The 21,481-nt window shown below is 33.9% G+C and overlaps 2 protein-coding genes across 4 annotated transcripts; one reads left to right on the top strand and one right to left on the bottom strand.

Moving 5' to 3' along the window:
* Nucleotides 1-516: 516 nt before the first annotated feature.
* On the bottom strand, nt 517-10,154 carry LOC134259200 (uncharacterized). Of its 3 annotated transcripts, none has more exons than XM_062741799.1 (3): nt 10,047-10,154; nt 8,829-8,864; nt 517-3,904 (listed from the first exon to the last, which is right to left on the bottom strand). In XM_062741799.1, the coding sequence occupies exon 3, from the start codon at nt 3,889-3,891 to the stop codon at nt 2,548-2,550; it is 1,344 nt and encodes a 447-aa protein (XP_062597783.1). In that variant the 5' UTR covers nt 3,892-3,904; nt 8,829-8,864; nt 10,047-10,154; the 3' UTR covers nt 517-2,547. The 3 variants fall into 3 exon arrangements, with proteins under 3 accessions (XP_062597783.1, XP_062597781.1, XP_062597782.1); XM_062741797.1 differs by lacking the exon at nt 10,047-10,154 and adding an exon at nt 9,872-9,989; XM_062741798.1 differs by lacking the exon at nt 10,047-10,154 and adding an exon at nt 9,865-9,957 and having other exon boundaries at nt 8,829-8,858.
* Nucleotides 10,155-12,339: 2,185 nt separating this feature from the next.
* On the top strand, nt 12,340-21,133 carry LOC134259199 (kelch domain-containing protein 1-like). Its single transcript, XM_062741796.1, has 8 exons — nt 12,340-12,557; nt 15,254-15,406; nt 16,539-16,693; nt 16,959-17,046; nt 18,604-18,756; nt 18,992-19,147; nt 19,263-19,436; nt 20,282-21,133. Exons 1-8 carry the CDS (start codon nt 12,389-12,391, stop codon nt 20,323-20,325), a joined length of 1,092 nt encoding a protein of 363 aa, XP_062597780.1. The 5' UTR covers nt 12,340-12,388; the 3' UTR covers nt 20,326-21,133.
* Nucleotides 21,134-21,481: the final 348 nt, after the last annotated feature.

Below are 21,481 nucleotides of genomic sequence, written 5' to 3'. Positions count from 1 at the left end.
AACCTGCTGCCACTTGTTAACATTCTGATGCCAGACGTGTTCACTGCATTAAGGAGAGGGTGTATATAGGCCTTGCCTGTTGCACAATCCTTATTGTATTATTCAATAAAATATGTTTAAAGTGTTCACTGCACTTTAAGGGTGAAAAAATGTGCACAGTCAGGCCATATGGAATTGTAACAGGACAAGAGAAAATATATGGCTGGACTGGGAATCGTACCCGGGACCCCTGAATCACTTGTCAGGTGCTCTACTGACTCAGAGCTACCCAGACCAATATCCAAGTTCTTATTTATAGCCCCTAGCAGGACTCTAACCTGCAAATCTAGTGTTGGTCAACAGCACAAAATATATATTAACAAGAAAGTATAAAATGGGTGGACCTGGAATCGAAGCCGGGACCTTTTCATCACTTGTCAGGTGCTCTATCGACTGCATTACCCAGGCTGCTATTTCAGCCCAAACCATCAAGGAATGGTGAAACCAGTGGTTGATCTCTGAAGAAAACTCATGTAATCAAGTTTTTTAAAAACATTTTATTAACAATATAATCATTAGAAAAAGTATTGAGACAGAAATATACTTTTGATTCATAGGATCTCCTTTCTCTCACTATGGCAAAATCAGTTAGCCCCAAGGCCACAACATTTACCTGAAAAAAACTTCAACAGATTCACTGTATAAACTACATTTACAGATACAGAAATCAACAAGTGAAAGATCCTATACAACAAATCATACGAAGTACCGTAATGGATATAAATCATGATCTGATGAATTCCTGGGCTATTTCGTAAGGTTTTCAACATGATTATTTCGTTCTTTTACAAATCATATGATTGATCTTGTTAAAATGAATGAGACATTGCCAGAAAAATATAGAATTTTTCTTTTGAGATCAGTTGATGAACTGACAAAAAAAACAACTACAACTGCATTAAAATAAACAATATTTTCTTAAGCACATTATGAAACTGTAATGGATATATATTCACACTCCCCAAATCTGCCTTTACATTACATAAAAGATAAAATCATGAATCTATCAGATAATTTTTTTGTCTTGCACCAATTTTATCTTACATGATGTAATAACAAAAGCATTTGCCTTAATAAGCACACTGTAGGCACCATATCAGATATTGGGGTAAAATGAGCACTATAATTTCAATGTAAATATGACTTTCATTATCCATTTTTTTTTCTCCAATAAAATTCTGGTACTAATCATGGGACTAATTCTTAAGTGATACATTGTATTAAGAAGGGAAAGGGGGGGGGGGGGGGTTAAGGAGGACAAACCCTAATATTTCAACAAATATGGTACTGTACAGGTATTACAAGTAAGTAACGTGTTTAGGAATGCCTAAGAGTATAATTATTTCTAATGGAGTTGTAAATCATATGCATGCACACAAGATTCACCATCAAAGAAATTTAATCAAACTAAAACTTTCTCAAGTTTATATCACTAATAAAGTCAAAATCAACAAAACATCACTGACATAAAAAAATTAACAAAATAAGCCATTTTCAACAGTCTATACCTAACAAATAAATTTACTGTTAAAAACTTCCATTTTAATTTAAAATTATTCGAGCTCAGTATCTTAGGTTATAATAGTAAGTTGTCACATTTTAAAAATCTAAGGTGTATTTATTCAGTGCCGTGTGGTCTAAGAACAAGGGTTTTAGTGTGTATGGCTTATCTATTCTAGACATATTGCGTAATGTTGTGACAGGTGAAAAATAAAACTGTCCTGACATAGAGGTTTCTTTGTTGAACAATTACGTATAAAACATCCTCTGTTGAAATAAGCACAAAAACTTTTTTAAAATTTTGTGCGCCTGACTTTGCAATTTTACACATTCAAACATTACATAACATCCCTGTACATCTATAACCATTACCTGAATAAAAGAATTGCACTTTTTTACTTTGAAAAAAAATTCTGTAATTTTGGTTATTAATGAAGTTAAGTATTTCATATGCCATGTGTATATGTAACCAAAATTAAAATGAATTAAAAATAAAATGAGTGAATGTGTTGAAATATGATTACATCTCATGTTCGTGATTATTTTAAATATGACACCCTTGAAAAAAAAACTTATTAAATGTGCATATTGCACCACTATTCAGATCAGTGCATGTGAAAGGACAGGGTACTTTTAACTCTCATTTTTGGCCCCTTTTTTGACATTAAACATGTTAATTAAAAATCATAACTTAAAATTGTGATAGCTTTTGTACTTATGAAAAAAAAAATAGCTGATGCTCACTTTGAAACAAAGATGATCACAGATTTTTGGTTATGAACTATTGCAGCATTCTTACAGACACCCAAAATTTGGGGGTAAAAAGGGCCCTTACTGTCCCTAATCCTTTGTTGATATACGAATACTTACAATCTAATTCACATCTAATTCACACATTTTTTTCATATACAGTAAAATGCTAAAGAATAATATAGACACAAAAATATCCTGTAAACAACCTCTAAGGCAGGAAAATCTCTAACAAAACATTCTTAAGAACACAACCATTTACATCATCCACCCTGTTTTGTGTCTGCGACAGGAACAAACAGATTTAAAGACCTCCTCCAGTCTTGGGTTGCAGACCTCCTTCCAGTCTTCTTCTAGATAGTGTTCATTCAGCTTCAACAGATTTGGAGTTCCCTGTCTCAGTACGTCGTACAGACATGGCATGTTCAGTCGAGTGGGACAAACCAGAGGACCGTTCCACGGATGACGCGCCACACGGAACCGTTTCAACCTTGGCATGTTGAGAGATCTCAGATAAAATCCTCGGCTCTGTGACACGTCGAGGAATTCCAGAGACTCCGAACTCAGATCATACTTCATCATTCCGACCCCACTCGGAGTCCAGATCTCCAACATCAGCTGTCGCAACTCGGGAAGTCCTGACAAGAGTTTATCTAACCTGGATTGCTGGATCGATTGAAACACGCTGCTCTTCTCGAGTACTAGGGTCTTCAAACTTTTTAGTTTTGTGACGTTTTCAATGTTTTTCATGCAAGACCAGTCAAATGGCAGTATAAGCGTTTCAATTTTTGCGAGATGTTTGACGAGTTCTTCAAAGAGAGCAATGTATTTCCGTGTTCTACATCTGTTGGAGTACAGAACGTCCTCTCTACAACCGCATTGCGTAAATTCCTCCAGCCAGAATGGTCTAGCTGGTGTATCCTTCCAGTTGAACAGCATGTATTTAACCTCTCGAAACGAAACGTGACACATAAGATTCCTCAGCATGGCCAGAAATCCATCTTTCACTTGACCGATGTCGAATTTAAATTCAAATCTTCTTATCACAGGTCGGATTTTCATGAGGAAGCCAGCGAAGCCGTGGACCCTCCTCTTGTAACAGTTGTAGCAGTCGCTGGGACTGTGAAGTCCACCTCGGGCAGACGGCACGCAGGTCAGCGGAAAATCCCACATCACGATATTCGACCACAACCCCGGCGTCTGCAGAAGTTGGTACCAGTTCTTACACACCCTCATGCATTGCCCTTTTTCAAAGGAGCTCAAGTAAGACAAAATCTTCAGCTTGCAGTCGATTGGCATGTGCACAAAGGGGAAATATTCCTGATTAGTATCTTCTAGATCTGCAGCCGCTTGAAGCAAAAGACAAGACGGCGTGGAATGGGAGACCTTCAGCCCACTTCCTGTGCCGCTACTGTGCGATAGAATGACCTCGTCATCGGAGAGGTTGGAAAATAACGGGAAAGTCGTGTGCGAGTATCGACGTGAACTTGGACGGCTTTCATCATCCGTACAGTAACTGTCGACTAGTGTAGGTTTACGAAGACGTTCTCGATGAAGTTTGTATCTGGTTTTTCTGCCACTTCTCAGCCTTCTTCCATCCATCAACCCGGTTTTGCTGCAAGTAAAATATGAATCACCGTTTAGGCATTACAGTACATATCTTTAACAAAAATTCTAATTTTAAAGCAACTGATTATTTTACAGTATGAGTATAATCATGAATTAGTGCTTTTTATTTTTATTAAAAGAGCAGTAAATCACTTTAACTGCATGAAAGTACCATGGAATTTGAACTCTAATTTGCAGTCACTGCACCTAAGGTATAGAGGAATCTAAACACTTAAACCACAGGCATCTGATTTTTTAACACCAAAAAAAAAAAACAAACTTACTTTTGTGTGAAGATTTTAAAAATACAGCTTGAAGGGTCTGGTACTTATAAACTTGAGATACTAGTAAATTGAACATGCATGTTACTGGTTAATGTTTAAAGTTGTGTTGTTTATTTAAAATTCATTTTCTCATACATTTGACCTACTTGACATCCTGCAATCTCCACTTCATTGACAAATAAACATGACAAATTCAAGTAGCTCACAAGAACTTTATACTAAGGAACACCGCAAGGAATGCTAATTTTACTTGTACAACTTCCGCTTCTCTAAAATTATATGCTAGTATCATGCCATTCTAAAGTTTGACACTCTTGGAGATTTAGCATTTTATTGTGCTCTGTTTTTCTTTTCTTTTTTTCCCATTAACATGATTAAATGATGATTAATTAGAATCTCGTCCTACCCCATCCCATTATATCGGTTAGTTTCCCCTATCCCTTTCTTTCTTCATAAATATTTTTTCCTTCTGTGATACATGATATAATTGCCACCCATTTGTAAATACATGTTTAGTTAATTCATTTGTAATACATGTAATTGTATACAAGGTTACTTTTGCTTGTACATGTAAACGTACTATTACTTTTACCATGTAACACACTTAATTTCAAAATAATTTACCCAGTTTAAATTTCATCAAGACAAAATTGTGTTAAAGATATTAAACTTTATCTTCTTTGAATTTATTCTATTTTAACATTCATCCACTGGGCCAGGGCAAAAGGGGGGGGGGGCATTTTTCTGCTACAATACCTGTTACTGCTGCATTACAATGCAATATATGCCCAAATTAAACAATATATCTCCCGTATACACTTATAGAATAGATTTGTAAATTTGTTATTTTTTAATTTTTGTGATATTTTAAAAGGGTCTTTCTCAGATATGTCATAATAATTCAGAGAATCTGTGTCCCCCACTAAATGAGAAACAAGAGGCCCACGGGCCTTATAGGTCACCCGAGTATTGTGTAACAACTTTCAAACAATTAAATTTGGTTTTAAACCAGAGGCCATGAAATTCACAATTCACAATTTGAAAGAGGCACCATTGCTTATCATAATTAAAAAACTTAGCATGCTTACTCTACTTACTCAATACCCAGAGGTAGATCTGAGTTACAAACAGATGTTCTTCCACTTTATAACTAGTTGTGCACCTCATCCCAAAAGAACCACTGACCCTGGGGCCACATATTTAAAAATTTTGCAAATTTTATCAAAAATGGTTGATTAATACCAAAGAGCAGATTTCAAAGCATTAATTTATTTTCAGACTATGTAACTCCCCCCCCTCCTTGACCCAAGGGGGGGGGGGATAAAAAATAAACATTTTGCTACATGCACCTTTCTTCATCATAAATATATATACTTGGATCATTGGCATAAAACCCAGAAGCAAAGGAAAATATTTTCAAAGAATTAATGTATTTTTACTGAATAATCAAAAGAGCCCCGGCCCTAACACCTGAACCCCTGACTCTGGGGCCATAAAATTCACAATTTTGGAAAAGGCACTCTTGCTTATCATAACTATGTGCTTAGTTAGTTTATTTAATACTCAGAAGCAGAGAAGAAGATTTTAAAAGAATAAATGCATTTTCACTATATACATGTAATCAATAGAGCCCCGCCCTAACACTAGAACCCCTGACTCTGGGGCTATAAAATTCACAATTTTGGAAAAGGCACTCTTGCTCATCATAAATTTGTGCTTAATTAGTTTATTTAATACTCAGAAGCAGAGAAGAGGATTTTCAGAGAATAAATGCATTTCCACTATATAATCTCTAGAGCCCCACCCTAACACCAGAACCCCTGACCCTGGGGCCATCAAATTCACAAATCTGGAAGAGGCACTTTTGCTCATCATAACTATGTACTTAGTTAGTTTATTTAAAACCCAGAAGCAGAGAAGAAGATTTTCAAAGAATAAATGCATTTTCACTATATAATCTATAGAACCCCGCCCTAACACCAGAACCCCTGACCCTAGGGCCATCAAATTCACAAATCTGGAAGAGGCAATCTTGCTCATTATTACTATGTACTTAGTTAGTTTATTTAATGCCCAGAAGCAGAGAAGAAGATTTTCAAAGAAATAATGCATTTTCACTATATAATCTATAGAGCCCCGCCCTAGCACTAGAACCCCTGATCCTGGGGCCATGAATTTCACAATTTTGGTAGAGGACTCAATGGTCATTACATTCATGCTAACAGTTTGACTGCTTGGTGTCCAGGAGTAAAGAAGAAGATTTTTAAAGATTGCACTAATTTTGGTGGTTTTGGCCCCACCCCTCAGGCCCCAGGGGGGCAGGGACCATGAAATTCACAATTTTTGTTCCCCTTCACCCATAAATGCTTTATGTAAAATTTGATGGAAATTGGTTGAGTAGTTGCAGAGAAGAAGCTGAAAATGTTCAAATGTTAACACACGACACACGACGAACGACGCACGGCGATGGACGAAAACAGATAGCAATAGGTCACCTGAGTTTACTCAGGTGACCTAAAAAAGAAGAGAATGTGCTGACCTGGAGGGGGGATCTATTGAGGGCACTTTAAGGAGGGCAAGAGGTAGCCATAGGAAGTTATGGCATAAAATTTGAGATATTGCCCAAAATGAAAGTTTTACACAAAAAATGTATGACTACATGACCTCGACCTTAAAATAAACAGAGGTCTTACTTAGTCCATAGGGAGTTCTGGTATAAAATATTATAATAATTGCAATATCTCAAAGGCTTTTCAAGATATTTCATGGAAGCAAAAGTGTTAAAACATAGAGATTTTTTTAATTTATAAATTGGACCATTGGGCCAAAAAAAAATAATTGTCTTGTTTCCTGCTACCAGCCAGAAAAAAATAGGGTAGGTAGGTAGGAAAATTATTTTATTTTTTAATTTTATTTTATTTTTTCCAACGGTATTTTTTTTGGATATGAACTACTACAAAACCAAATTGAACATGTCATATAGCTTAGATAGCTAAGGTCAATATCATCTTTCAAAATGAAATTCCATGTCTTTGGATGCACAACTCAAGTGGAATTTTACGAAAGTCCATATTTTAAACATATATTTCATGAAATACAACTTGAGAATATATAAATTTTTTCACTTTTGAAACATGAAATTTCTAAAATTTGAATTTTTTCCCCAAGGCCAGCATTTTTTTATTTTTAGGTTTACAAACCCGCCGCTCAGATTTTTGAATTTTCAGAAAAAAAATAAAATTGAGAAAAACAAATTTTTTTCTTTCCGATGTCAAATTTGAGTCGGGATCGAGATTTCAAATTTACGAACTCGTACTTCCGGTTTTAAATGAACATGGCGGGTAATGAAGGGAGATTTGTGTCAAGTCCATAGCAGCACTAAAGCTTGGTTTAATGTAAATATTTATTGATAGGAGTGCCATTCAAAACGTTTCACCCGTTCAGAGAACAATAAAATGCTGACGACTTTGTTGCAAAGTGACATGTTGGTGAGATAATTACGTATCCGTATTCAAAAGTAACTGTCTTTAAAAGTAAATTATTTTCCTCCCACAGGTTTAAAACTGCCCATGGTAGCTATTGTCAGAGACATTGTTTAGGTTTTTGTCATAACTTGCAGTCTTAGCATCATTCTTCAGAAAAGGGTCACTTATGCATCAGATGTAATGAATAAAACTATGGGAGAAGTTAAGTCCATTTGAGGAAGAAATAAACAATAGCCTAAAGAAATAAAATATTTCAACTATTTAAAAACAAGAATATACAAATATATACAGGCATGTAGTATCGTTTATGGCAGCCAGAAAAATTATTTTACACTTAATTGAAAAAATTCCACCCTACTGCTCAATACTCCTTGGGAATACTCCCTGTCTGTTTTATGAAAGGAATTATTACTTTTATAGGTCTCAAGTATATTAATATTTTAGAATAATTTCTACCTAACACACATTAAAAACAAAAATGAAAATATATTAAAAGAGATTTAAAAAATTGATTTAAAAAAAAAAATCTGTATTTTGTCCAATATCAAAAGATTTATATCAATGCCCCCAACTAGTAGATGATGAAATAAACAATTAAAGGTTGTATTTTCCCCTTTGTAACCCTTATGTGTCCAGTGGCAAAAAGCCTGTTAGGAGAGCATTAAAAAAGAAGCAAAAATTAATGTAGAAAAGTCGATAATGTATCCAAAATATAATTTTATTTTTTTTTTATTTCCTCCTCCTACGGGACTTTTTCATTCTGATGTTCGTAAACCTAAAAATAAAAAAATGCTGGCCCAATAGCTAAAAAAAACCTTTAGGGTCGAGTGCAAAAAAATAGGGTAGGTCGGGTAGCAGGAAACAAGACTATTTTTTATTTTGGCCTAGACCTTATGACCTCAAAATCAATAGGGATCTTCCTTAGGCCATAGGGAGTTATTTTATAAAAATTTTATTGAAAAACTTCAAAGGCTTCTCGAGATATCTTGTGAAAATGAAAGCGTTACAGACAAACGGAAGGACAGACAGACCGAAGTTAATATCCCCCTACTTTTAACAGGGGACAAAAACCAGTTATTGTATGCTGCTGCACATCTTACAATTACTGGCACAGTACAATCAACATGATAAGTCTAAATAAATTTTTGACATGAAAACTTACTATTAATTCATTCCCCGGCCCTCCTGTCTCCTTTTGCTGCAATACAAAAATAAAACCCCGTTATCAGACAGCAGCAAATTTGGAAAACATTTTATATGATGACCTTAATTTCAACTTTCATCTAACTTGTTACAAATATTACAAAAGTACAAAACTTTTGGCAATAAAACACGACTTAGCAAATTCATATATTTGTCAACAAAATCTTCCTTCACAATTTGATTTATTGCCATGTTTACAGAAGGAAGTCCTCTGGAAACAAGGGTTAGAATTTAATGATCATATACGGGAGGCAGAAGGTTTTTATTCGGCATTTTATTACTTTACAAGAACCTGGTCACGATTTTGTTTATGGTAGAACTGTCAGGAACTCATGTATTAAATACGTTTGGTCATGTAAATGGTTTTGATGGATTGTAAATGGACAAATAAAATTATCACATGTACAGTAAGATAATAATTTCACAAATAAAAGAACTCAAAAGAAAATGAACACTAGCTGTCTAAACCTGACCACTACATACATGAGGGGTAAGAAAGGGGAAATCTTTTTATGCATACATTTTTTCACTAATTGTATGTAAATGTAGATCCAAAATCATTTGGATATGTACTTATTAATTCAAACTTTATCTTTCTGGTTTGGTTTCATTCAGGAAATAAAACAGATATAACATTAAAGTTTCACAACTCTAAATTTATCCTATAACTGTTCTAACATTGTCTAAGATGAGAAATCCATATCTCAGTTAAATGAAGACTATAGCAAAATCCATACCATATATATTTAACAAATTAAATTTTCTTCATAAACTAATTTTATTTTGTTCCTTTTTACACCGATACCTTGTCAATTTCTTTTCATAGATAACATCACAAAGAAAAGTATTTCCCCTAATGGGCCCCTCTGTGATGGGCTTTCCTTTTTCTCGAAATAATCTAAAATTTCACGAGTATTTCAACTGGAATCAAATATTTATGATTTAATACTTAGCTGAAAATGCATTTTAGATGATATGGATGAGATGTTATTCACAAATTACCTGTTTTTCAACGCAGAAAGGCCGGTAGATCTGTCAACAAAATATTTTCTTTTTCGGTTCAATAACGGAAGTAATTTTGCTGCTATTAAAAGAAAATGACCTCAATAATGAGTGGAGTGAGATTTAATCGACAAAGTTTTATTTTATTTGTATGAAATAATTAGAATTTACTTACTGCGTTTGATGCACTTCCAAACTTCATTAAAAAATATTTACAAACAGATCGACGGAAAATGCCGAACTTTCACGAGAAAGGAGCGGATTTATCGTAGGCGGAGTGCTCGCTTTCAGGAAGACTGTAGGCTAGAATGTATCGTAGGCACTTGCTTCTGAGGGTACTACTAAATAGAGAACCCTAGAGAACTCTTAAGAAAAGTATGGTTTTTAGGCCCTTAATTATTTATTGTCTGTAAAAGATTTTTTAATGTTTGAAATAACCAATATTTTGCGTATAAACGCACGATAAAGGAAGTTTTTTTTCTACATTACACTATTATTTACGAAAGCCCATTGAGCTCATTTTCGTTAGTTAAAAAAATAATAAATTTTCGCGTTATAACGCGAAACTTTCGCGAATAAACGCGTAACTTTCGCGTTATATAACGCGTTGCTGTTTAACCAAGACATTTGCTTAAGTCGGGATTTTGTAATCAAGTTTATTCATTACATTGATAAGCTAAAGGCTATTTTTGATCTTGGACTTTTACAAGCTACAATTTTAAGTTTTCTTGCTATTGAATCCATTTTACCGTGACGATCTCATTTTGTCTTTCTCAACGCTGTTCAAACAATTCAAAGTTTATGCGAGTTTTCAAAAAGTTAAACTTCAAGATCACGATTTTCGGGGAAAATCACCCATTTCCGGCGTCTTTTTATACAATCTCAAGAGAATTTGAAATAAAATTGTTAAGATTATATATATATCTCAGAAAATTGACAAAATGAGGTAAATTTGTCAGTTGTGTCCCACCACATTTGAGAAAATTGGATTGTATATTTTCATTTGTCTCCATTGGATTCATTGAAGAAATTCGATATCGTATTTTGAGGTTGCACTACGTGGTCATTCCATGGCTTACGAAAACATTGACAATTAATTCAAAGTGTACAAACTCTGCTGTATACCTTAAAAAATTGATTTATGGTGCTAGTCCACGGTCTTTTCTATAACCCCTTGGATACATAATCAATGAAGAAAAAATGCTTATTTGATCATGATTGCTTAATTTACTAGTGGTATGCAGTTGTAGTAAATGTTACTGATTAAAAAACAGCTTTAAAAAAGTGTCAAGTGGACATTTTCCTTTTAAAAAATAATCAGTCTGGAGAAATTCTTGAATTTAACATTTGGGGAAAAAAAACTGAACAAGAAAGTACATATAAAATTCATTTTATTAATTGGTAGGGTTTTGAAATTAAAAAAGTATTCTAATCTATCATATTCTCGTATCGTTCTCCAGCGCATCTTCTGAGAAAATGATGTTTTATAAATTAGTTCATGAGAGTTCCCGTCTGTGTTCGTGTTCTTATCTGTCAGTCAAGATCAAGGTTCCGGAGTAACAATTACTATTATTATTATTTCGCGAAAGTTACGGGTTTATTCGCGAAAGTTTCGTCATATACCGCGAAAAAATTATTTTTTTAACCTACGAAAATGAGCTCAATGGGCTTTATTAAATATTTAAGGAATGAAGCTTATTTCAACTCATGTTATACGATATAACATAACTTGGGGCAGTTTAAGCGTAAAATGCCCCAAGTTATGTTATATCGTATAACATAAGTTGAAATAAGCTTCATTCCTTATAATTTAATTTCAATGTAGACAATGAGACAATTTTTCCATTTTTTCCTTCGGAAAAAGGCTTCAAATATCGCATATTTTAAAAGTTAACGTCAAGCGGAGTAATACGTTTTTGACGTAACTCATTGTGACGTAGGCAAGTTATGTTATACAAAATAGATAAAACCGTTTAACCAATCAAATGACGTGTTACAAATAAAATTGAATTATTTGACCACGTGATACTGCAGTAAAAAAGAGAGAGAGGGGGGGGGGGGGCAACCGACCGAACTTACAAAATCACAAGAAGTGGTGTCTTTAAAAGGGGCAGGGAGCCCCTCAACGGCCCACTTTACTACGTGGTTGTATTATACATTGCTCTACTGGTTGAATAAAAAAAAGAACAAGTGCCTGTTTTTTGTTTTTTTTTTTTTTTGGGGGGGGGGGGGGGGGGGGGTATTAAAGTAAAAAGAAATATTAAAAAAAATGAAGTGTACTGTTTCGCCGTTATGTCACGATCTATTTTTGACAGATGAGCCCATCATAAAGCATCACACTGTCGTTTATTTATATATGATTTGTAAACCGTACAAGTCGATCCACTGAAAAATAATACCGGAACTAAAATGTTTGACCTAATTCCATTCATATTTACTACCGTAATGCCATTTCCGGTATCATTATCGCGGGAAAAAGGCTTTCTTTCTTTTGATATTTTGAGGGGTCTATAAACTATGGAAGTAAATTGGAGTAAATTAGAATCAGACAGCTGTCCGAGTCCACGAGAGGGTCAATGTTCGTGTGTGACGGAGGATTCCATGTACGTGTTCGGAGGTGTTGCACACACAGAGACTCATGCCGATGAACTGGTGGAAACAAACGAATTGATCAAGTTTTCCTTTGGTAAGATCATTGTTTGGGCATTTAAATTATTGTGTGTTGGTTCTTTTTTTAACGCGAGCTTTGTTTAAAAATTGAAATATTAACGTTTTACATTTATTGCATGAAATATGAAGATTTAGGCCAAAAAAAATAATAGTCTTGTTTCCTGCTACCAGCCTAAAAAAAATAGGGTAGGTAGGTAGGAAAATTATTTTATTTTATTTTTTATTTTATTTTTTTGCACTGGAAATAACATTTTTAGGATATGAACTGAATACATAATCAAATTAAATATATCACAAGTCACTCAATATAATCTTTTACAATTAAATTTCATATCTTGATGCACAACAGCTCAAGTGGTATTTTATAATATACAGTACACTGTGTAGAAAGCTCTTTTAGTTTTCTCAGAATTTTTTTTTTCAGTTATGGAACATGAAGGTATTTGTCAAGTAGATAATCAAACAATCATTCCTTTAAAAACTCAGCGAAGGACCATATGTGTTACAGAAACCATGAACTTTGTTAGATTACACTGTATTTGATTTCTGAGCAGGTTAATTTTATCGTTGTTTACTATTTGAAATCTAAAACAAAAAAAACAAACAAACAAAGATGATGAATCTGAATACATGTACATTTGTAATTTAAGTGAAATATTTTAGTGAACAGGAACTAAATCAAGAACAAATGTTAATTGAAATTTCTTTTTTAAACAGTGGAAAATAGTATTTTGTTTACATTAAACAATATAGGACTATTGAAACAGAATGTGAATTATTTTTTTTAATAAAGTCAGAAGTCCATGCAAAGGGTTTTTTACTGATATTAGTCCCACCTTTCATTTAATATATGTATGTAAAATTAGTTTAAGTTAGTTAAAATTGAAAGTTGTAAAAGTAATTATCCAGAAGTTAGACATGTATTTATGGTGATAATAACGTTTAAAGATTGACTAGACTAATTATGTTTTCCTTTACTTGCAATATTACCGTTTCCTGGTATTAGTTTAACCCCATATTTAATCATGGCGGTAAAAGTATCTACAAGACACGGGATCCTTCCATGTTTTCAACATTCATCACTACTTTTATGCTCTTTGCACTTGGATTTGGTAATAAAATTAAAGTATGACAATTTTATTTTTTGTTAGCGATGTCGGCGACATTTATTTTATAATCGATGAGTAGCATCGTAACTATGAGCCCTTTTGGACAAACTGACAATCGATCACTAGCAAAGATATCATTTAAAGTGGGCAGTAAACCAAAGGGTTGTTATTACGCTTGTTTTTGTGTCCTTGTACCTACATTTTCATTCCCAAAATAACAGAGAGCACACTGAGGCTGGCCTCTTCCAATGGCCGCCGCCATTTTGTTATTTTCCATTGATAACAGGGGAACTGAAAATGGTGAACAGAAGTCTTTGACAAATTTTAACAGTTATGAATATTTGTTTACACATTTTTTTTCACACTTAAAAAAAAATATGCCATGTAGAGGTCGGCCCCCAAAAATAGTTGTTGGGATGAATACTTAATATTAAGAAAATATGATGTAGGATTTGCATTACTTAAACTGATAACATTTTTTTTCTTTGGCCTTGTTTGAGATTGCTTATGCTGTTTACCCCAGAAAATAATCCATATAAAGATGAAAATCCAATTAATTTTCTGAGGGGAATTTATGCCATGTTTACATTTGGAACTCTCTAGATTGTTCGTAGTAAATGCACTGAGTTATAGTTTACGAGTTATCGCCCATGTTTCTTGCACATTAAATTCTTTATTATACCAAAACAAACAAAACTTTTAAATAAACATAAAATTTCAAATTCGGCACTGCTCTGAGCTCTCAAAATTCACTTTCATTTTTAACGTAAAGTTACTGAAGCTCTTTGACGCATCAATATGATTAGCAATTTTGTGATGTAAACCAGGCTTATGTGACGTCTACTACTCTCAGGAGGTTTCTTTCAACGACAGGGGTGTGCACATTACAAAAATAAATTACCAGCTCGTTGGGCAATGGTGGTAACAAAGCTACTAGCCCAAGGTTGCCAGTCACTAGCCCATTAACTACCGAAAACAATATATGTATAAGTATATCATAAACATTTAAGTTGAAATAAATAAAACAGATAATGGTTTGCGCTTTGTAATTGTCAGGTACTTCCCCCTATTTATATCAACTATAATTGTCACTGAGACGACTGGCGATAGGAACACACAATGCATATAGGTTAAAACGAATTAAAGATTATGATTTTATAGAAAAGTTAATTCGTACCTCAATTCAGTCGAGGTAAATATATGTTTACTTTCTTTTTAGATTTACTAGCCCAATGGTCTAACGCAGTATAGATTTAAGCTAGCCCGACCTCTAAAATTGGTAGCCCCGGGCGTCGGGCGATGGTAATTGCACACCCCTGAACGAACAATAAATATTGCGGGAAAGTGCTGGGATTAATATTGGAATTGTTACATACATGCAATGCCAGGGATTTACCATAATCGCAGTGATAGACAAAGATTCTTTTGGCAGTAGGTAGCAACACATACACTTGCTTCGTATACAGGGCATCCCTAATTATTTTTATCACAGTGTACCTAACTCATTTAGGCTCAATTTCAGCCTCCCCCACTTCGTTACTGTTTTAAACCATAATAAATTCTCTTTATTTTAAAATTTAACCATTTCTTTTGCTTCTGACAGCAAAAAATAAATGGGAGAAGGTCATTTTCCATGGAGAACCTCCGGCAGCTCGTACTGGTGCCAGTCTGGTAGCCGTGGGCAACTCCCTGTACCTGTTTGGTGGACTGAGTCATTCTACGGGGTGGTTTAATGATCTCTTCAAGTTCGATATAAGTAAGTGGTTTTTCAGCCAACGAGGTTAAGAATAGCTAGCTGCTACCTGTAGATCTTTAGCTCACTGGTCTGAAAAGAGGTGGGATGGATGACCAGAGAGCTTCAGTACCACCCATTGAAAAAAAAAATTTAATGTGCAAAAAAGTACACTTTTACTGTTTACCTCTATTTATTTAATATTTCTTAATATTTTAACTGCCATTACAGAATAATATGTTTTACGGTGTGACCATTGGGGCGAGCGCAGTTGTGACCATCAAAACACTCGAAAACTTGAAAAGCTACTTCAAACATCAAGCCGCACGAGACATCTCGACTAGCGGTGACGTCACGCGACGTCACGGAGCTCATCGGAGCTTACGGAGATAGCCGAGCGTCTGGTTGAAACTATAGATCTAGTGCACTTTTGGTCGAAAAACATTGCAGAGTTATTTATTGTTTCTTTGAAATATTTCTACAAACTGAAAGCCTTTTATGCTTTACGTTATTATCTATTTATTTATTTATTCGCGCAAAGGACATTGGGTAGTAAAGGAATTCTGGGAATGTTTCACAACAAAATTTGCTTGACGTATGTACAATTCCGAATTTCCTCTGTTCTTACACGTTAGTCTATTGAGCTCGCTTCGTGAGCGTCACTTTGCGACGCTCGCTGCGCTCGCTATTACTAAGCTTGTGATCTGAACATATTCCACTTCAAAAAATTTCCTATAACCATTGTTAATAGCTACTGTAGATCACTATATTTTCGCGACACCTTATTTTCGCGAGATAATCATTGACTCTTGATAAGCGAGACAAAATTTTCACGAATTATGGTTCTTGCTCTATATTATCCTAAGAAATACTATCATACGCGAGAATTAAATTTTCGCGAGCACACTCTCTCGCGTAATTACGTGAAAATAAAGTTCTTGCGAATAAAAAGTGATTTACAGTACTTATTAGTAATACACTGTATTACCCCACTGGCTTGAAAAAGAGACCATCCAAAACTTTACTGTTAGATCTATACTGCCATTTTTGGTGGTGATTAATTCCATTCAATGTGCGTCATATTGAAGAATTCTGAGGTATTTGATTTTGAAATCAAGCATTTGTACAGTGAGTATATGTTCGAATCCTCTTTTAGATACTAACTCTTGGTCACCTGTGGATGCGGAGGGAGCATTCCCAAGCCCTCGTGACAAGTTACAGGGTGTAGCTGTGGGGCAGTGGATCTACTACTTTGGGGGGTTCGGTCCTAAAGCTGTGGACTTAGATGATGTGGATGAAGATGATGAAGAGGTAACAGTTTTGGTTCATTGATTCCTCTGTTAGTAATGGTTGATTGATTCCTATGATAGTTATGATTCCTCATATCGTTATGGTTCATTGACCCCTCTGATAGACCCTTCAGTTTATATTTATATCTTTAATGAGGATTAGAACTAGATTAAATTTTTAAAAATCTTAATTTAAACAATAACTATAAAATAGAAACAATGAAATAGTTATGGTGGCGTAAATTCTTTGTATTTGAATGTATCAATATGTTGTGATTTATTCTTAGTGGGAAGAGGAAGAAAGTGATGAACTACCGACAGACCAATCCGGGGCAGACTTTGGCTGGTTCAACGATCTTCATGTCTTTGACACAGGTATTGAAAATACAAGCCAACAACGTTATGTATTGATAACAAAGAAATTTTTTTAGCATATTTTTTACATGAAATATAAAGGTTTAAGGTTTTTATAGAGCGCAATGTTGTATTAGTTAACTTTGGGGGTAAAAATCAGAGGAAAAAAACGCTGGTCCTATGTAAAAAGCGCATCCCAAAAATGCAGAATTTGGATGTGACATTACTTTTTTGTAGTACAGTAACTTAAAATAAAATAATGAAAAATTTACGAATCTCAAACGAATGTAGAACGTCAGTTTTTTCACTTTACATATTCAAGTGTGCATGTGTGAACATTTTAATTTAATCTTTGTAATAGTTATCTAACAAGAGGTAATAATACTTGATTATTTTCTTTTTAATTGATTCCAAGCCAAGTGTGTTATGAATTTATGCTTACCAGTAGAATGCATATATACCAAGCGTGTGTCAGTATGTACATAAACAAAACTGGGTCATACCCAAGTGATATTAATGTCGAAAATTTGGCTTTTAGTAATTAAACAGTTCTTGGTATCCGATTTTGATTTCAATGAACGGTGTTGCCATGGTAACTAAAAATAGAATTTTCTGTGAAATTCCTTTAAAACGCTACTCCTCCTACAGTTTTGGTCTGATTTCAATATAACTTGGCACACAAGTAGACTACACTAAGATACATGAAATAGTGCATCAGTTTTTGATTTCAATGAACGGTGTTACCATGGTTACTGAAAATAGAATTTTCTGTGAAATTCCTTTAAAACGCTACTCCTTCTACAGTTTTGGTCTGATTTCAATATTACTTGGCACACAAGTAGACTACACTAAGATACATAAAATAGTGCATCGATTTTTGATTTCGATGAACAGGGTTGCCATTGTTACTAAAAATAGAAATGTCTGTGAAATTCCTTTAAAACGCTACTCCTTCTACAGTTTTGGTCAGATGGCAATGGCTAATATATCCTTAGCCTTTGTTATAAGTACAAAAAAATAGAGCTACAGTCTCGGCTATAGACTTATATTAGTTAATTTCTCAGAGAATGAACAGTTTGAGGAAAGGACAGTAAAGCATGCTTTTAGCAAAATGCCAGGGATGAAAATTTTGATTGGCTGTTGATGCAATTTGTTATATTTGTAGGGTTTATAGCAATTTTTAAAACTACAAGGAATGAAAACCACTTTGCAGTGGGCATGTAGGCATGAATTCCTTACATTAAAGAATTTTCATTGTAACCAGGTTTATGCCATTAAAAATTAATTTCTTGGTTCGCAGGCCTCTCATCTCTTCCAAGGGTGCCTCTTGACCCTTTTATTGCTAAATCAGTAAAATAAAAACAACAAATCACCTCCCTCATTATTATTTTTTTAGGTTTTGTACAATGTAAAAATCTGCCTCATCATGTTTTGAATGCAATAAAAAAGTTTTTAAAAAAATGCTTCCCTCCCTCACCATATTTCTTGAAAAAAAAGGCCTGAGAACCAAGGAATTAACTTTGCATTGCCTTAACTGTGTAGGTATCTTTAAAATGATTATAAGTTAATCTATTTCAGTAAGCAAGAAGTGGTCACACCCAATGCAAATGAATCTTGGAGTGCCCACCGCCCGAGCTGCACATGTGATGTGTGCTGTAGACAAACAGATTGTCATCTTTGGAGGAAGGGATATAGAAGCCAGACAGAACGATGTACACATATTTAATACAGGTAAATAGACAGAATGATGTACACAGGTAAATAGACAGAATGATGTACACAGGTAAATAGACAGAATGATGTACACAGGCAAATAGACAGAATGATGTACACTTAATCAATACATGTAAATAAAAAGAATGATGTACACATATTCAAAACATGTAAATAGAGAGAGAATGATGTACACATATTCAATACATGTAAATAGAAAGAAGGATGTATTTTATTGAATCGATTCTTTCAGAAACAAGAAAGTGGGACACAGAAATGAAAATAAAAGGACAAAAACCAGAACCAAGGTCATTTCATGCTGCAGTCTCCATTGGAAGTAAACTGGTTGTCGTCGGGGGACGAGGGACAGAGAACCAACATTTCGCTGATATCCATGTTTTTGACTGTGGTAATTTTTTTGCCTTTGGTTCAAAAGGATGTTTGTTTCAGTATTAAAAGTTTTGATATTTAACTTTGAAAATTTGAAAAAATTGCAGTGACACTTGAATTACATTTGATTTCAGAATCCAAAAGTTGGACCCAGGTGAAGCAGAGTGGGACCGTTCCTGAGGGGAGAAGCCAGCAATCCCTGGGGGTAGTGGGGGACAAAGTGATAATGTATGGAGGAACCGCTGATTTCTGTCCAGAGATCAATGCATGTCAGAGATTCTTCACAGACACCTACACATTTAATACAGGTAAATCTAAACACAGACTTACACATCACATACTGGTGAATCTAAACACACAGTTACACGTAAATCTAAACTCACAGTTACACATTTAATACAGGTGAATCTACATATAAAGCTATCGGATTTGTACAGGTAAATTCACATGTAATACAGGTAAATCTACAAACACCTACACATGTAATCCAGGTAAATTTTCACAGATGCCTTCACATTTAATACAGGAAAATGTACTGAGACAGCTACACATGTAATACAGGTAAATCTACACATTCGCCTTCACATTTAATTCAGGTAATTGACAACTATCCAGTCAGTACAGGTAAATAAACACACCTACCTACACTTGATATAAAGGTAAATAAACACACACACCTACACATGTAATACAGGTAAATAAACACACACACCTACACATTCAATACAGGAAAATCTGAATACTCAATTACACATTACATACAGGTGAATCAACATAGAAACCTAAACGTTTTGTACAGGTAAATCTACACATTCACCTTCACATTTGATTTAGGTAAATCTACATAAACACCTACACACTCAACACAGGTAGATATACACACACCTTTACATGTAATACAGTTAAATCTTCACACATACACACACATACCTGCACATGTAATGTGGGTTAATCTTAACACAGGCACACACAAAACACAGATACTGAGAAATTACAAAACTGATTTTATTCCTTTACTGCATTTATATTTTATAATAAAAATGAAATACAGATATATAGCAAAGATAATAGAAAGGTTTTCTGGAAAATGAGACAAATCACTGCCATTGTTTGATAATAAATTTCATATCTTCCATGATTTTATTTCTTCCAGGTGATATAACCAAAACACAGTTACAAAATGGAAACCATTCATAGCAACAACAACGGATGACCATTGTTTTTAATGAAAAAAAATGAATAAACTGCAGCTATTTTATGGATCATGACTGCAAGAAAACCAGTGTATGAGTTTTGACATAAGAATTTCATAAAATGAATTTAACTGTGACCATTATATAATTTTTTGTAAAATTTGTTGTCAGAATTCAAGGAGTTTTGCAGGAATTTTAATGTAAGGGACATGTAGATAAATCAAAATACTTAACATGTTTTAGGTAATTTAATACATCATTTGTGATATAATATGTACTGGTAAGCCTATGATTACTCAGGTAAATCTGTATGTGAACTTGATAACAATCAATTAAAAAAATTATTTTTCCCCACCTATTGAATTCAAATCAAGCATTAAAAAAAGTTTTTGATGAATTCATTTTACATTATTATATTATATATATATGCTGCATTTGTTAAATATTTTTTAAAATGTATAACTGTGAAATTGTGAATTTTTATGGGTTTATTTTTAATTACCGGTAATGTTTGTTGTTTTTTGTGTTAAAATGAGACGCACAAATTTGTCCTCCCATTTAAGACGTAAAACAACTTGGGACTTCATCAACCACAAAGTTCCTTAAAATCAGTACTTTTTGCTCAAACTACGAAAAATTGACCCCACAAAAATGCGTGTGATTTAATAACAGTAAATTCTGATCCCCACAAAAATCTGTGATTGTGTCTGACAAAGAAATACCTTTTAGAAATAAATATTTATTTTACTTAACATGTGTTTATTGCTATGTTAATTTCATTTTTTAACAGTATATGTACAGTATATATTTTAAAACATCTTTTGGACTTGGTCACTACTTGCTTTACTCTTCATAAGAGTTGTTACTGTAAAACACTTCGTTTGTGAATGTTTATAATGAATTTAACCTTATAGTGGACTTGTAGTTTAAAAACATTATGATCTTGACAGATATAACAAATTATGTTTGTAATAAATAAAAATACTCATTCCTGTCACTTGACTTTAAGCGTGTGTAAAATACTGCACTGTTTACATTGAACATTCATATATATATATACGAATACATGTATGATTGAATTATTCTAGCAACAAACATAGAATGTTACAGAGTACATGGCATGTCATTTGATGTAATAAACCTTTAACAAACAGAGAAAT

This window comes from Saccostrea cucullata, unplaced genomic scaffold, assembly GCF_032062105.1.
Source record: "Saccostrea cucullata isolate Sc308-1 unplaced genomic scaffold, CSIRO_AGI_Scuc_v1 ctg1365, whole genome shotgun sequence".
NCBI classification, from domain to species: domain Eukaryota; kingdom Metazoa; phylum Mollusca; class Bivalvia; order Ostreida; family Ostreidae; genus Saccostrea; species Saccostrea cuccullata.
This window is presented reverse-complemented; position numbering and strand designations above follow the sequence as displayed.

What these genes read in the sequence shown, in the direction of transcription:
- LOC134259200 (XM_062741799.1), bottom strand. Translation starts at nt 3,891, where the DNA reads ATGGATGGAAGAAGGCTGAGAAGTGGCAGAAAAACCAGATACAAACTT.
- LOC134259199 (XM_062741796.1), top strand. Translation starts at nt 12,389, where the DNA reads ATGGAAGTAAATTGGAGTAAATTAGAATCAGACAGCTGTCCGAGTCCA. An exon ending in TGTACACATATTTAATACAG is followed by an intron (nt 18,757 to 18,991) that starts GTAAATAGACAG and finishes CGATTCTTTCAG; the next exon opens with AAACAAGAAAGTGGGACACA. An exon ending in TATCCATGTTTTTGACTGTG is followed by an intron (nt 19,148 to 19,262) that starts GTAATTTTTTTG and finishes ATTTGATTTCAG; the next exon opens with AATCCAAAAGTTGGACCCAG.